At 38.6% G+C, this 14509-nt stretch overlaps 1 protein-coding gene across 3 annotated transcripts in view; it reads right to left on the bottom strand.

The window, feature by feature from the left end:
- Positions 1-767: 767 nt before the first annotated feature.
- Positions 768-14509, bottom strand: part of PCDH11X (protocadherin 11 X-linked) — a 1108633-nt gene continuing 1094891 nt past the window's right edge. For all 3 annotated transcript variants that reach the window (XM_029067267.2, XM_029067265.2, XM_029067266.2), the window contains one exon: positions 768-6899. In XM_029067267.2, the coding sequence (XP_028923100.1) occupies positions 6508-6899 (392 nt within the window). In that variant the 3' untranslated portion in view covers positions 768-6507. The remainder of the gene's footprint in view (positions 6900-14509) is intronic.

Genomic DNA, 14509 nt, shown 5'->3' with positions numbered 1-14509 from the left:
TGCTAGTGAAAATTCAGGATTTTGTTTGACACTATGCAGTGAGCATTTTCTATCTGCCTGTAGACTGTAAGCTCCTGGTGGGCAAGAAATGGTTCTACAAACACCGTTACACTATACTCTCCCAAGTGCTTAGTGCTGTGCTCTGCATTCAATAGGCAGTCAGTAAGTGCCACTGATTGATAATTTAATCCAAGGTGATACAATTCTTGATGCCGGGCTGCAGTTGGAAACATCAAAATCCATTATGACAAGGCCTACTTAGGCAAAGTGTACCTGAGAGTGGAGACAGAGATGGGTTTTCTAGGGTTGTAATTTTCAGGTGACTGCTGAACTCCCTGGGTTTCGATTATGTTGTGAAAGCTAAGACTGGCACTGATCAAAGTGGTTTTAGGGTTTGGGAAAAGAGCGCGTGGATCAAGCTGGAGCAAATAATACCGAAGAAGAATGGCTTCATTTGGCATTATGACTGTTTTGTCACTTAGATTTGTTAAAGATGTTATTAATGTCATATCTGCAGTGTGGTAAAACCAGATTTGTGTCAATGCTCGTCAAAAACATTTCAGTTTTAGCAAAAATCTCTTTCATTTTGAAGCGTTTTAAATGAGTTGTAAATGAAAGAACTGGATGAGCTAAAACCGAATGCCGAGCAAACCAAGGGAAAATGTGAAGTAAAATAATGAAAAATCTGCAGGGTTAAGGCAATATGGGATTAGTTCAAGGCGCAAATTTAGAATAAAAATGAGCCTCTCAAACTCACAGAGAATAAGTTTTGATTTTTGTGGAACTAGTTTATTAGTAAGCATTTTAACTAACAAGACAACATGCTGTACAGAACCTGAAATAGAGCTATTGCAGTTTCATGACCGGACAACACCTTATAACGTCCAACTGCCTGATCTCCAAAGCGTGGTTAGCAATGTACACTTACACTCACTGCTCACTTTCAGATCCTGTTGAATGTCACAGAGTGGAAACGAAAAAATCTCCCCACAATACAAACTCAAATGCATATTTACAAAGGTGTTTTTTCGTTTGTTTGCTTTTAAATATCTTAACTGGGGTTAGCCTAAGTTATAGACATTGTTTCCTTAAATTACCAAATAAAATCTTTGCCTTTAACATATTTGATCTTTTCTTTGCACATTCACAAACCAGCCTCTATTTCTTTTCAACTCGTGCTATGGTGGTTGTCAAAGGGAATGGTTTTATATTGCCAATAAGAAAAAAATATATATTTTTGGAAGAAAGCTACAACGATGATTACTTCTTTCAAAGCCATTGAACAACTAGCTCTAATAAAGCGATTGGCAGGGAATGTTATTAATTTTCATCAATTTTATATACATATGAAGAAAAAAAAAACTTTCTAGATATGTCTTGCCGGCTTTTAGAATAGTCTCATGTTCCTTCTCATAAGAGTAAGAATTTTGTTATCAGGACATAAAGCTTTTTTTCGTTTCCTACATGGAAGTGCAGACCAGATTTTCTTGCAAGGTATAATGTTGTATATTTCAAATTGAAAATCAGCCTTATAATCTAACCATATAAATGATATATATCTATATCTATATAGTGTTGGAGTCTACATGTATTTAAAGAAAATCCAAGTTAAAGATGATTTCCCTTCTTACGACTAAATTTATGAATGTGCCATGCTTACATTTTCTTGTCAACATACAGTCAATCAATTCTACAAGGCAAAGGTTGTCTTTTACTGTCACACAGCATAACAACTCTAATCATGTAACTACCACTGAATTGTGTAGATAGAATTGCCTTATTCCCCACAAATTCACATAACTAGAAAATAAAATGTTAAATGCCGAAATAAGGTTACTCCCAAATGTACAATCTCTGTTCCAGAGAAATCACTAATGTATGTGTAAAAAAGTCTAAATCAATGCTTGTCCTTAAGACACTGACACATCACATTAACTGTCACAGGAAAGAATATTCCTGGGAAAAAAACCCAAAAAACCATGTATGGAAACCTAAATACGATGCCCATTCTACTGAATGAAAGATATACTGATAAAGAGAGATTATCACAATGTTATAGTTTATTCTGGTACCTAGAAAAGTTACATGAAATGTACATTTAGAGGAAGAAGATAGTTGATAGTTCTATCTTGAAAGTAATTTCTGATGATTAATTTTAAACTCCTTGAGATCAGAGATCATGTCTACCAACTCTTTTGAACTTTCCTTAAGTGCTTAGTTGAATAATTATAGTTATAATAACAATTATTATTATTAGTTATAATTATTGCAGTTGTTTAGCAGTATATTCCAAATCCTGTACTAGGCACTGAAGTAGATACCAGAAAATCAGGTCAGACACAGTCCCTGTCCCACAAGGAGCTCAGTCTAGGAAGAGGTAAAAAAAAAAAAAAAAAAAAAGCAAAATACTTAATTCCCATTTAATAACCCATTATATTTTCTATTTGCTTCCTTATCTGGGTAGATCTAAAAGTAAACTTTCTTCTGGTATTGAAGGTAGGAGGTGTAGGGGAAGAAAAGGAAGTGTTAGCTTAGTCATTTTCTGCAGGTTGAAATTGTGCTTCCTCACACCTTTCATAACTGCAGTTTCCAGGAATGTGTTTTACTGAAAAAGCAAGATATGCTGAGGGTGGGGGCTAGCTGACTTGTTAAAAAAAAAAAAACAAAAACAGCAGCGAATGGTGGCCAACACACAAGGGTTACAATCCCCTCTAAAGGCTAAATCTTCCCAAGAAGGAGCATCTCTGTTGAAAAGAAGTAGTATCTGACTCCAATCTCACATTGGCTAAAAGGTCAGTCAGACATGCTAAATTCAGCTCAGCTGCAAGAGCTCTCTACCTGACAGGAACCAAGCGGGATTCTTGGACTTAGTTTCTTCCGAGCAAAGACACAGCACGCTCACTGATGAATGTTCTAGGATGGATGTTTATTGAGACTGTCTTACTAGTTGAAGAGCAAAGGAATTTCCACAGACAACGTGTGGAAAGTATTGAAAACATTTGGTAGGACAGACTGTCACTATTAGATGCCTAGATTGTGGTTGGTCGGGGAGGGGATGGAATGAAATCGCAATGCTTACATTTAGAGGCATTGAGACTCTCAAGTGTCCCCGCAAACAACAGGTTTGGGTCTTTGGACTTCAGAACCTCATCTGAGTGGCATTTTACTGCAGCTGAACAATTTGATTGACTAAAATGAGGACTGTAGCAGTGTGAATTGCTGAAATTTCCAGCAATCAGCAAAAAAAGCATGGTAGTGCCTTTATTGAAGGCATCAAATTCCACTATGTTTTTGCAAGATTGTCACTTCATTTTGGAAGTTAAAACTCCATGTGCTTGCAAAATGCATTAGAGACCACTTAGGAATTGAGAAAACTGTGGGATAAGACCAAAGTGCCATGATTATAACATTTACAGAGAGTGGTGAGTTAATCATATCAGACCTTGGGGAAAAGGGGTGGTCTACTCCTAATTCTTCACCTTTAATGAAGCTTTGGATCATTTCATCCAATTACTTATCAAGTGGTAATGAGTCTTCCTCATATCAAATTATTGAAGTTTGTGAAATCAGCCACAAAGTGAATGATTTGTCAAACAGTGGGAGGTGTTAACATTATGCAATCAATTCCAATGTTGGAACTGTATGGAACACAGCCTAATGCTGATTATGACTATTAAAACACAAAGGACCATAGAGTTAATATCATCTAACCCCATCCTTCTAGCAAAAGTGTACCTACGTCTTTAGAGGCAGATGGGTATCTATCTAAATTTAAAAGCTCTCCAGGGGAGGAGATATTCTATAGTCTTCCTTTTTAACTCATTTAAGAATTCTATCTGCTAGAAAGTTCTTCCATCTGTCCTTTCTCTTGCTGCAGTTTAAGTCCATTTCATTTTTTTTTTCCTTTCCTCAGTTGATAGGCACATCAGTTACTGGCCTTCTTTTGGATAACAGCCACTCACATACCAAGAGAGTGATGGACATTCTCCACAGTTCATTTTTTATTCTTATTCCAATCCTCTAAAGTTTCTTGGAAGTCCTGGCTTGAAATCATGTAACATATGCCACTGTGCTCTTTGACGCCTCTTAAGGTTCTAGAAATTCCTCTGAGGTTATTGAGTCTTCAACAAAATTCAGTATTCAAAGAAATGACTTTGCTAATAGTGTATTAGTATATTATCCTGCATAGTATAAACACAGGGGAAAAGGAACCTGCGATATTGCTTTTGAATGAAAATTGTGCTAATTGCCACATTATACTTTTTCTACCTGACAAGGAATCCTTTATTTTGGAAACTGGGTTCTTCGCTGTCCTGATTTTTCTAAGCATTCAGAAATGTCTTTCATAAATATGACTTAGGATTTGTTTATACCACTCAATTCACCCATCAAATACAACCCAAAATAAGAAGATCAGAGTTGAAATGATATTAAGGGAACCACAGATTGGTCTTTGAACATTTTCCAGTACTTATTGCTTGGTTATAATTCCTCCAAACATTCAGCCCAAACCTGAAAGTCCTGGAATTTTGAAAACCCCTTCGCGAAATACTAAGGAAATAGCAATACCCTCTTGTGATGTGCTGATTCTGCTTGTGAAATCATTCAACTCTAAGTTATGAATTGACAGCGTAAACCCACCATTAGCAATTTTGAGATTTCATTAATTAGATTCAATTAGGTAAAAAGTAAAGCTCTGCTGCACATTAAAACTAAATGTGATTTGAATAGGCTTACATTGAGCACAATATATAAGTCGCAAAGCTACTATACCTGCTGGGCACATAATGAAGAGAAGCTGTCTCAGCATTTAGTGGAAACCCTCAACAACTAGAATTGCTATCAATTTACAAGCATTTATATTACAGCATTTTTACACACAAAATTTTATTTATAAATTATACCCTTTAATTACATTACAAAGTCTATTTCTAATTTAATCCACGGAAATATTCACATTTTTGTCTAACAAATTCCAATTGTCTCTTGATTTACTGTAGCTTTCCACATAGAAAAGTTACTTGAATTTGACATGAAGAAAACTCAGTGTGTGATGGGATTTTTCAGAACTGCTGAAATATAGAAGATAATGGCTGAGTACAAAGTGGGGCGGGGGGGAAACAAAAGGAAACAACTATTCTTTTTTTTTTAAAAAAAAAATCTCAAGATAGGAAATGCAAGGAAATGTCTATCTGAGATTCACTTGCTTTCCTTTTATAATGTGAGAAGAGTTTCTGATCCACTCCAAGAGTCAGGAACAAACTTTCAATTTTCCCCGGTACATCACCTTGAAAGCATGTGTGTTTATAATTACATCTCATATTCATTGAGTTCCTGGATTCCATCTAACTATTGTCAGCAATTTTCTTCAATAAACTGAGCTGAGACAAAACTTTTTTTAGAGTAATAGGCTTAGTGTGCAGTATCTACAGTTATATTGATAGTAGACCTCGATAATGGACTACAGTGCTGTAAAATTAACATTTAAATCACCATAATATTTTCTGGACAACAGTAGTTTACAACCACAATACTGTATAAGACACTCAATCTCTCCATTTTCCTTCTGTTTCTAGCTCAGGTATGCCCAACTTCCTTGGATGTTAGCCAAAGTCTCAACTGTAAGGCAAAGACCTGATTAGTAATAGGATGATAGCTAAAAAAATGGAAGATGCAGCATGAATACTGATGTACCTCTAAGCATCCTAAGAAAGTACCTTGCAAAGAATTAAATCTCCTTCATACTTTAGTAGACCCATTTTGGCATGGAACTGTGTACTACATTATCTAATAATTTAGTGAGTAGTAGTACGCTACAGTCAAATTTCTGTAACCATGCTCCATTTATTGTGAATTTAAAGAGAGTACACATATACAATTCTGCCCTACTAATGATCTTTTGAAAATAACAGGAAATAGAATAAAATAGAAAAATCCTAATACATAAGGGTAAATAGTCCAAAGCAAAAGCTACTAAAATACTACAAGAATTATACTAAAAAAATATTGAGGCCAAGACTTAGATGATCTAAAGATAAAGTTTGGAAACACATCTAGATGCTGATTAAATATTTGCTTGGCTTTTATTTTCTACCTCTATGCTAATGAATAAAATGAAAATTGAGACAGACAGCAAAGATTGGTATAATTCACAGAAATAGCAAAAGAAAAATTAAAAAAAAGGGAGGCTGGATAAAAATGTAAGCAAGCATCATATCTGACAAACGATAATATTATCAGTGTCACCACAGCCCCTTTTGGACAAGAAATGCTCAATTGCTTTCTTTTTTTTTTCTTTTTTTCTTTCTCAGACAATGACCAAAACTTATGACACAGTTTCTTTTTCACCTAAAACTAAGGATCTAGTGCTGGAATTCAACTCAGATTGTTATTTACATAACTATTCACAAGCCTAACAGGTAGGGAGGATGCATTAAAACTCACTGCTAAGCTCTGGCTATATACACTCCCTCGAAGCCTGAAACACCCTGACCGATCGAATAAGCCTTATAGGGGATGCTCGTGTATAAAGGTGGAGTTGTTCCCCGACATGGGGGCCGGTTGGCCGGGAGTGAAATTAGCCAGGGGTATAACCTTGACCGACTCTTCGCTGGCACATTGTCTCTCACACGTGTTGTAAAATTGGGGCCTGGGAACCCCCTGCCCTTTTTCGAGCTCATCCTTAGCAACGGGCCGCCCAAGAGTGTGCCTTCCCTCTGGTCGGGCTCCTCCCCCCCATCCTTGTTGGAAGCCAAATGTTGGCAGAGGAGGATTAGCCTGTTGGTACTGGGTCAGAGACGGTGGCATCCAGCAGTTGTCGGAATGGCCGAGAATCAGGCATTCTTGGGTGCAGGTCTCGGAGGCTTCTGCTAGGGCCTTCTGGAGATTAACTTCTATAGCTGGAGGAAAAGAACACCACAGGACATTAGCTCCTTTTCAATGAAACATTTTTTTGTTTTTGTTTTTTTTATCCGCAGATTGAGTCATCAGCTCACTGGGGGGCAGGGAACGTGTCTACCAACTCTATCGTACTCTCCCAAGTGCTCAGTACAGTGTTCTGCGCACATAAGCGTTCGAATAAGATTGGTCGATTGATGTCCTCCGAGAGGCCTTCCTTGACTCAGCTCTCATTTCCCCCATTTGCTCTTCTTCCTGTGTCTCCCGTATACTTGAGTCTCATCCAAAAATAATAACGGCATTTAATAATAATGATGGCATTTGTTAAGCGCTTACTATGTGCCGAGCACTGTTCTAAGCGCTGGGGTAGATACAAGGTAATCAGGTCGTCCCACATGGGGCTCACAGTCTTAATCCCCATTTTACAGATGAGGCAACTGAGGAATACAGAAGTCAAATGACTTGTACAAAGTCACACAGCTGGTCAGTGGCAGAGGGGGGATTAGAAGCCATAACCTCTGACTCTCAAGCCCGGGCTCTTTCCACTGAGCCACGCTGATACTGGGGTAGATAAAAGATTATCAAGATGGACAAAGACCCTAAGCATTTTTGGCTTTCAGAGTCTAAGTACTTGAAATTCACTAGACACCAAATCAAAGCACTTCCACACATATCCTTATGCTTTGCCATTCCCCTGCCTGTCATTTATTTTAATGTATATTTCATGACAGTAAGCTCCATGCATTCAGGGCTCATGCCTACCAACTCCGTTGTATTCTATTATTCCAAGCACACAGGACAGTGTTCTGCATGCAGTACGTGTTCAGTAAATATCATCGATTGATTGAGACTGTATGGTTATTTAGTAAAAATACTTATGCGAAAAGCTACAAACCGTGATAAACCATGAGAAAAACCTTCACATTCAGTCTCACTGTGAGACGGGTCAGTCTGCCAGGAAACAGAATTGATGACGTACCTTCAATCAATCAACTAGTCAGTGGAATTTTTTAAGCTCTTATAGTGTGCAGAACACTTTGCTAAGTGCTTGGGAGAATACCACAGAGTCGAGAGACTTGTTCCCCTGCCCAAAGTAAGCATAGATTCTCACTGAAGAAGCTACGAAGGCGTGAATAAACGAGATCAGTGAGGGTGAGTTAAACTTTCTGAGAATGAGAGTGTAGATTTCCGTAAAATAAATCACATCTTCAACTTGGTCATGTGGAAGTCCCTCGAGGCTCAATTCTGGGTCTCCTTCATTCTCCACCTACAGCCTCTTCCACAGTTTACCATCTCTACATATATGTTCCCTCATCTAACTCTCCAACCGCGACCACACTCCTCCTCTGTATTCATTCATTCAATAGTATTTATTGAGCGCTTACTATGTGCAGAGCACTGTACTAAGCGCTTGGGATGAACAAGTCGGCAACAGATAGAGACAGTCCCTGCCGTTTGACGGGCTTACAGTCTAATCGGGGAGACGGACAGACAAGAACAATGGCACTAAAACAGTTTCGTTCGCATCTTCCTCTTGTCATCAGTAAATCTCGATCTGGATGTCCCCTCTGACACCTCAGACTTCACATATCCAGAACAGAAATTTCCTCTTCCCACCTAATCTTTGTCTTCCAGGGGATTTTCCCTTCACCGTTAGAAAAGCGCCACCGACCTTCCCGGACTCAGTTTTTCTGTCACCGTTGTCATTATCACTTGAATGATATCCATATTTAAATTCATTTTATAATAAATTAATATTACCATTCATATTAATCTGGTCACCAAATCCCTGGTTGGTTCTTCTCTTTCCAGATTCTCTAAGAATCTACCCTTCTTTCATCCAGATTGGCAATCATGCTGATTCCAGAGATTGTATCCATAGGTCCATGCTTGACTCGCTGTCATCACTCTCCGTTACTCTCTTTCCCTGTCGTCCACTTCTCAAAACTTTCCACGGGTTTTCCATCCATCTCCACATCAAGGGAAACTCCTTACCATGGACTTTAAGGCATGTGATCAGGTCTCCCCTTGCATCTCTATTTACTACAATCTAACCTGCTCGCCTTGCTCTTTTTGTGGTAGGGAATATGTGTATAACGACTGTGGTCGTACTGAAACACTCCCAAGTGCTTAGAACAGTGTTCTGCACATAATAAACCTCAATAAGTATTTCTCTGATTGATTTTAAACTCCCTCCTCCTCATAGCCCAAACAGTCTACCTCATTCACCCCCTTCAAAGGGCACACCTTCCTCCAAGTGGTCTTCCTTGACTAATCCGTCATTTCCCCTTTTTGACTGTAATCCTCATGGACTTGATAGTCACCCTAGCCCAAGTCCCCCACACTTTCACAGGTCTTATCTAACTGTATTTAAATGCCTCCTCCTCTATCTAGATTGTAAAGTCACCGTGGGCAGGGATTGCAGCTAACCTATTCTTCTTTTATTGTACAATAAGTTAGCAAGGGCTGATGGAAAGAGCAAAGGCCTATGAGTCAGGGGACCTGGGTTCTAATCCCAAAATCTGGCAGTTGCTTGCTCTCGTTGACCTCAAACAAGGTCACTTTCATTTCTCTGTGCCCCCATTTCCTCCAACTGTAAAATGGCAGATTTCAACCCCTCTTTAATGCTAAACCTTGCTCACTGCTGCTCAAATTCTCTTCACCGCCGGACCTTCTTGACCACGGCCGCCTCTGGCCAGGAAAGCCCTCCCTCCGTTCTAAATCCAACAATAATTGCTCTCTGCCTCTTCAAAGCCTTTCTGAAGGCCCATTCTCCTCATGAGGCCTACTTTGGACTAAGCCCTCCTTTCCCATCTTTTTCCCCACTGCCTTCTGAATCATCCATCTTGCCCCCTTTATTCATCCTCCCTCACAACCCCACAGTACTTATCTACATATTAGTAATGTAATTCATTTATTTATATTAAAGTCTGTCTCCCCCTCCAGACTGTAAGCTCTCTGTGGGCAGGAGATGTGTTTGCTTATTATTATATTGTCCTCTCGCAAGTGCTTGCTACAGTTATCTGTACACAGTAAGTACTCGGGAAATATGATTGAATGAAAGATTAAATTTTAGTCCCTCCTACTTTGACTGTAAACCTCATGTGAGACAGAGGCTGTGTCCAACCAGATTAACTTGTACCTACAGCTAGAATAGTGCTTGACACGTAGTAACTGATTAGTAAAAAAAAAAACAATAATAACAGATATGAGAAGCAGTGTGGCTTAGTGGAAAGAGGCTTGGAGTCAGAGGTCATGGGTTCTAATCCTGGCTCTGCCACCTGTCAGCTATGTGACTTGGGGCAAGTCACTTAACTTCTCTGTGCCTCAGGTACCTCATCTGTAAAAAGGGGAATAAGACTGTGAGCCCCACATTGGACAATCTGATTATCTTGCATCTACCCTAGTGCTAAGAACAGTGCTTGGCAGATACTAAGTGCTTAACACATGTTATCATTATTATCATCATTATTATTATTAATAATCAATCATGCTGTTCTAAATGCTTGAGAAAGTACAGTGCATCAGAATTAGCATTCATGTTATCTTCCCAAAGTGAGCTTACAATCTATTGGGGGAGACAGACATTAATAAGAAAAAAAAATAAGTAATTTGAAATAAATATTTTATTATTGTTATCAATAATAATTCTCCCTCAAGCACCTGGTACATTACTCAGCACACAGCACTCAATAAACACCATCAATTAATTCTTTCTTTGGTCATTATCATGTGGACATACTTTCTGTCCCAACAAAGCATAATCTTTCCCCAAATCACCAAAAGATTTTATTCAATCATGTCATGTGTGTAGGAAAACACAGATCCTAGGCAAATGAATTAATGAATTAATATTAACATAGCTGAGAATTTTTTAGGTTAATATACTTGAACTTTGCAGTTTTAAAAAATAAATTGAAAAGCATTGGCACAGTGTAGACATTCAGTGCTCTATAATACACCATGAAATTCTCTTCAGAGCAAATTATTTTTTCTTACAATGACACCAAAGGTTACAGGAAAAAATCATTAAAAATAATGGAACTAAATGAAAGCACCTAATTTTTGAAGGTTCCTGAAAAAAATGAAGCCTCCTGCTATGTCCCCTACAGTTTATGATGAGAAGCTGACACTGTCACTTTAGTCTGATTTAGGTTTCTAGAGTCTTCAAATATTTCAGGAGTTTTAGTCAACTTGACTTTACTAGTTTTGATGTATATAATCTGTTGTTTGACTATGACTTTATGAATGAAAAAGGACCATATTCCATGGAAGAATAAGCTTATTTTGGATGTATTTAAATTCTTTTAGGGTACACCCAGGGAGCAAACACTTCACTCCTAAAAAAAAAACAAAAAACAAAAAAACAAAAAAAAACCTCTCTCTGGTACAAACCTCGCACCTTTTATGCCAAGGTTCTAACTTGATTCACAGCTCTTCATTTTCTCACCTACTTCTCATACATTTTTATTTTCCCCCTGAAAGGAATGACCACTTCACTCTGCTCCACATTTTTGCATCACCTTCCATAACCTCACCTCCTCCAAATGGACAATCTCTGACTTATCCTTCCCCCAAGTTTTCAGTTGAGGCCTGAATGTGGAGTTAGGAGGAGAGAGATCCTGAAAATTGTGATGCTGAGACTGGCATCTTAACATGAGCCACAAAGGATATAAAGTAGATTAAGGGGAATGCACTATGAATAGACAACGGGAAGAAGAGTTCTGCCACCAGGATCAGGACACAGAAGACATGAAGCTCTCTTCTTTGTCTTTCTTTTTTTAGGGGTGTATTGTTTTGTGGGTTTTTTTGTACTTGCTGTATGTCAAGTACTGTTCTAAGGTCTGGGACACACATTAAACAGTCCTTTTCCCAATGGGCCACCAGTTCAAGTAAGAGAGAGAATAGATATTGAATCCCCATTTACAATTGAGGAAACTGAGGCCCAAAGAAACTAAATGATTTTCCCAAGGTCAGAAATCAGACAAGAGGCAGAGCCAGGATTTGAACCCAGTTTCTCTGGCTCCTTGACTCATGATTTATTTACTAGGCCACACTGCTTCCCACATTTGTGAAGCTAAATCCCAACACTGGACTTGAAAGGGTGGAGGAGGAAACATCTGACTGAACGTTTGGCAAGTCATAATTGGCTGCAGATGTGGAGGGAATCTGTGAGACCAGTTCTCAGAAGACCATGGAATGAAGATGGGAGTGGCATGGCTCAAGATTGGAAAAGGGATTTTAACAATGGTGGTTCAAAAAAATACAAAACAAAAAAATATAGATAAATAAAAACATCAAATACGTGCAAACAGGGCCAGGTAGTTCAATGTCCTGTCTTTTCTTTATGGTCTTCTCCTTGGGCATATAAAACATATAGAGATGAGCATATGTTACAGTTTCTTTTTTTTGTTGTTGTTGTTGTTGTTGATAAGTGCTCACTATGTGCCAGACACTGTACCCAGCACTGAGATAAATACAAGCAAATAGGGTTGGACACCATCTCTGTCCCCTGTGGGGCACACAGTCTCATCCCTCATTTTACAGATGAGGTCACTGAGGCCCAGAGCAGTGAAGTGACTCACCCCAGGTCACACAGCCGATAAGTGGCAGAGCTGGAATTAAAATCCATGACCTAAAGTGCTCTGCACACAGTAAGCACTCAATAAATACTAATGAACGAATATAAGTGACAAGGTTATTACAGTATCCAGGGAAAGCTGAAAGTGCTCAAATGATAGCCTTCTTCCTAAAATCTGGTCTACCCTGAATATTATTTTATACATAAAACAAAACATACAACTTGTAATCAGTGCCATGAATAGTATGGCTTTTTTGAATGATATCATGGGTTGGATGTATGTGCAGACATCTCATGATTTAGAGAACGTTCTTGAATGTAGTTGGATTGTTTTTAATTGAACAAGGCAGTTAAGGGCAAAATTCAATTAATTCTAAAAGGCCGTTTATTGGAGTTTGAGAACTGTTCCAGAGTTTCAAGAAACGTAGCAGTCATTATTTTAAAGATAATTGATCTTCTAGCATCCTCCTTTGCCTGAAACCTTGACAAATCAGAGCTTAATAGCATAATAAACTATAGACCTAAAGTACTCAGCCTTGTACTACAATTCTTTCCAGATGCGTAAAGGTTTCAGAATCCCAAGAAATTGAACATTATAGAGAGTCTGTATAAACCAGAAACTAAAGCAGATTGTAGAGAAGAGCACTAGTCTGCCTTGAGTATTCAGTTAATGTTCGGGTTGAACAAGTACCGAGATAGAAGAAAACCGGTGCTTTGCAATAAGGGATGGTAACCTGAACTCATTAAAAAGAGAAAATAACTGAGCTACAAACTCTCCATCTTGAACTAAAGATATGGGAGCAATAATTCAATTGAGACGGCGATTTTACAAGGACTGAAAGTCAGAGTTTTTTGAAACTCAGTGTTACACATACAGCTATATTTTCGTTTCTGCCCAGGCTCTGGATTTTAACACACAGAAAAAGAAAACATCAAGAGGTGGATTTTTTTATTTTTTTTATTTTTTTAGTTTGCTTTTTGTTTTTAAAATTTAAGTAGAGCTCACACTTGGTTCAAAGACAAAGGACTGCAAATTGGGAAGAGCTGTCACCGAAAAGTACATGCTTTACTAAACTGATGCAATCAGAAGAATTGTGATTACTCCAACAATAAGCAGAATAAAAGGATACAACTATATAAACCAGACCGAGGGTAAGCAATGAGCATATACACATGCCTAGCATGATGTCTTCTGTTAGCGTATACATTTATGATTGATCTCTTTCCATTGAGCATTCATTGACTGAGACTGTGTGGGGCAAAATAATACTTTCAGAAGACATCATTTTTCAATAGAAAATGCACACAAGCTTAACCTTTGGAGACCACACCCTCCTAGTGAACGACTAAAATTGTGATAAATAGTACAGTCTCCTGAATCACAAGCACTTTCAATCCTCCCCCTCCTCCATAACTCCCCCATCTCTATCTAAATGAGCAGGGACTTTCAATCCAACAGAAAATATTTTTGATAATAATAATAATGTTGGTATTTGTTAAGTGCTTACTATGTGCAGAGCACTGTTCTAAGCGCTGGGGTAGACACAGGGGAATCAGGTTGTCCCACATGGGGCTCACAGTCTCAATCCCCATTTTACAGATGAGGTAACTGAGGCACCGAGAAATTAAGTGACTTGCCCAAAGTCACACAGCTGACAAGTGGCCGAGCTGGGACTCGCCTAGACTAAGACTGGGCCTTGACTAGTTTAAGTGACTAGAAGAGCCCCAAGTACGACTCAGACTCCGCGTTACAGATAATTATTTATTATTAATGATTATTATTTATAGTAATGTCTGTCTCCCCCCCCAACTGTAAGTTTGTTGTGGACAGGGCCTTCGAACGCTCTTCTGTTTTTATACTGTACTCTCCCAAGCGTTTAGTACACAGTAGGGGCTCAATAAGTTTGATTCATCGAAATGGGTAAAGAAGGTGCAATTCCATGGGGGAGCCAGTCCCGGTGGGCCGGGGGGGGAGAACACCTCCGAAAGAAACCCTAGTCTTCAGTAAATTAGACATGACATTTCCAGGTG

This window comes from Ornithorhynchus anatinus, chromosome 6, assembly GCF_004115215.2.
Source record: "Ornithorhynchus anatinus isolate Pmale09 chromosome 6, mOrnAna1.pri.v4, whole genome shotgun sequence".
In the NCBI taxonomy this organism is placed as follows: domain Eukaryota; kingdom Metazoa; phylum Chordata; class Mammalia; order Monotremata; family Ornithorhynchidae; genus Ornithorhynchus; species Ornithorhynchus anatinus.
Note: the sequence above shows the minus strand (reverse complement) of the source record. Positions and strands in the feature narration are given on the sequence as shown.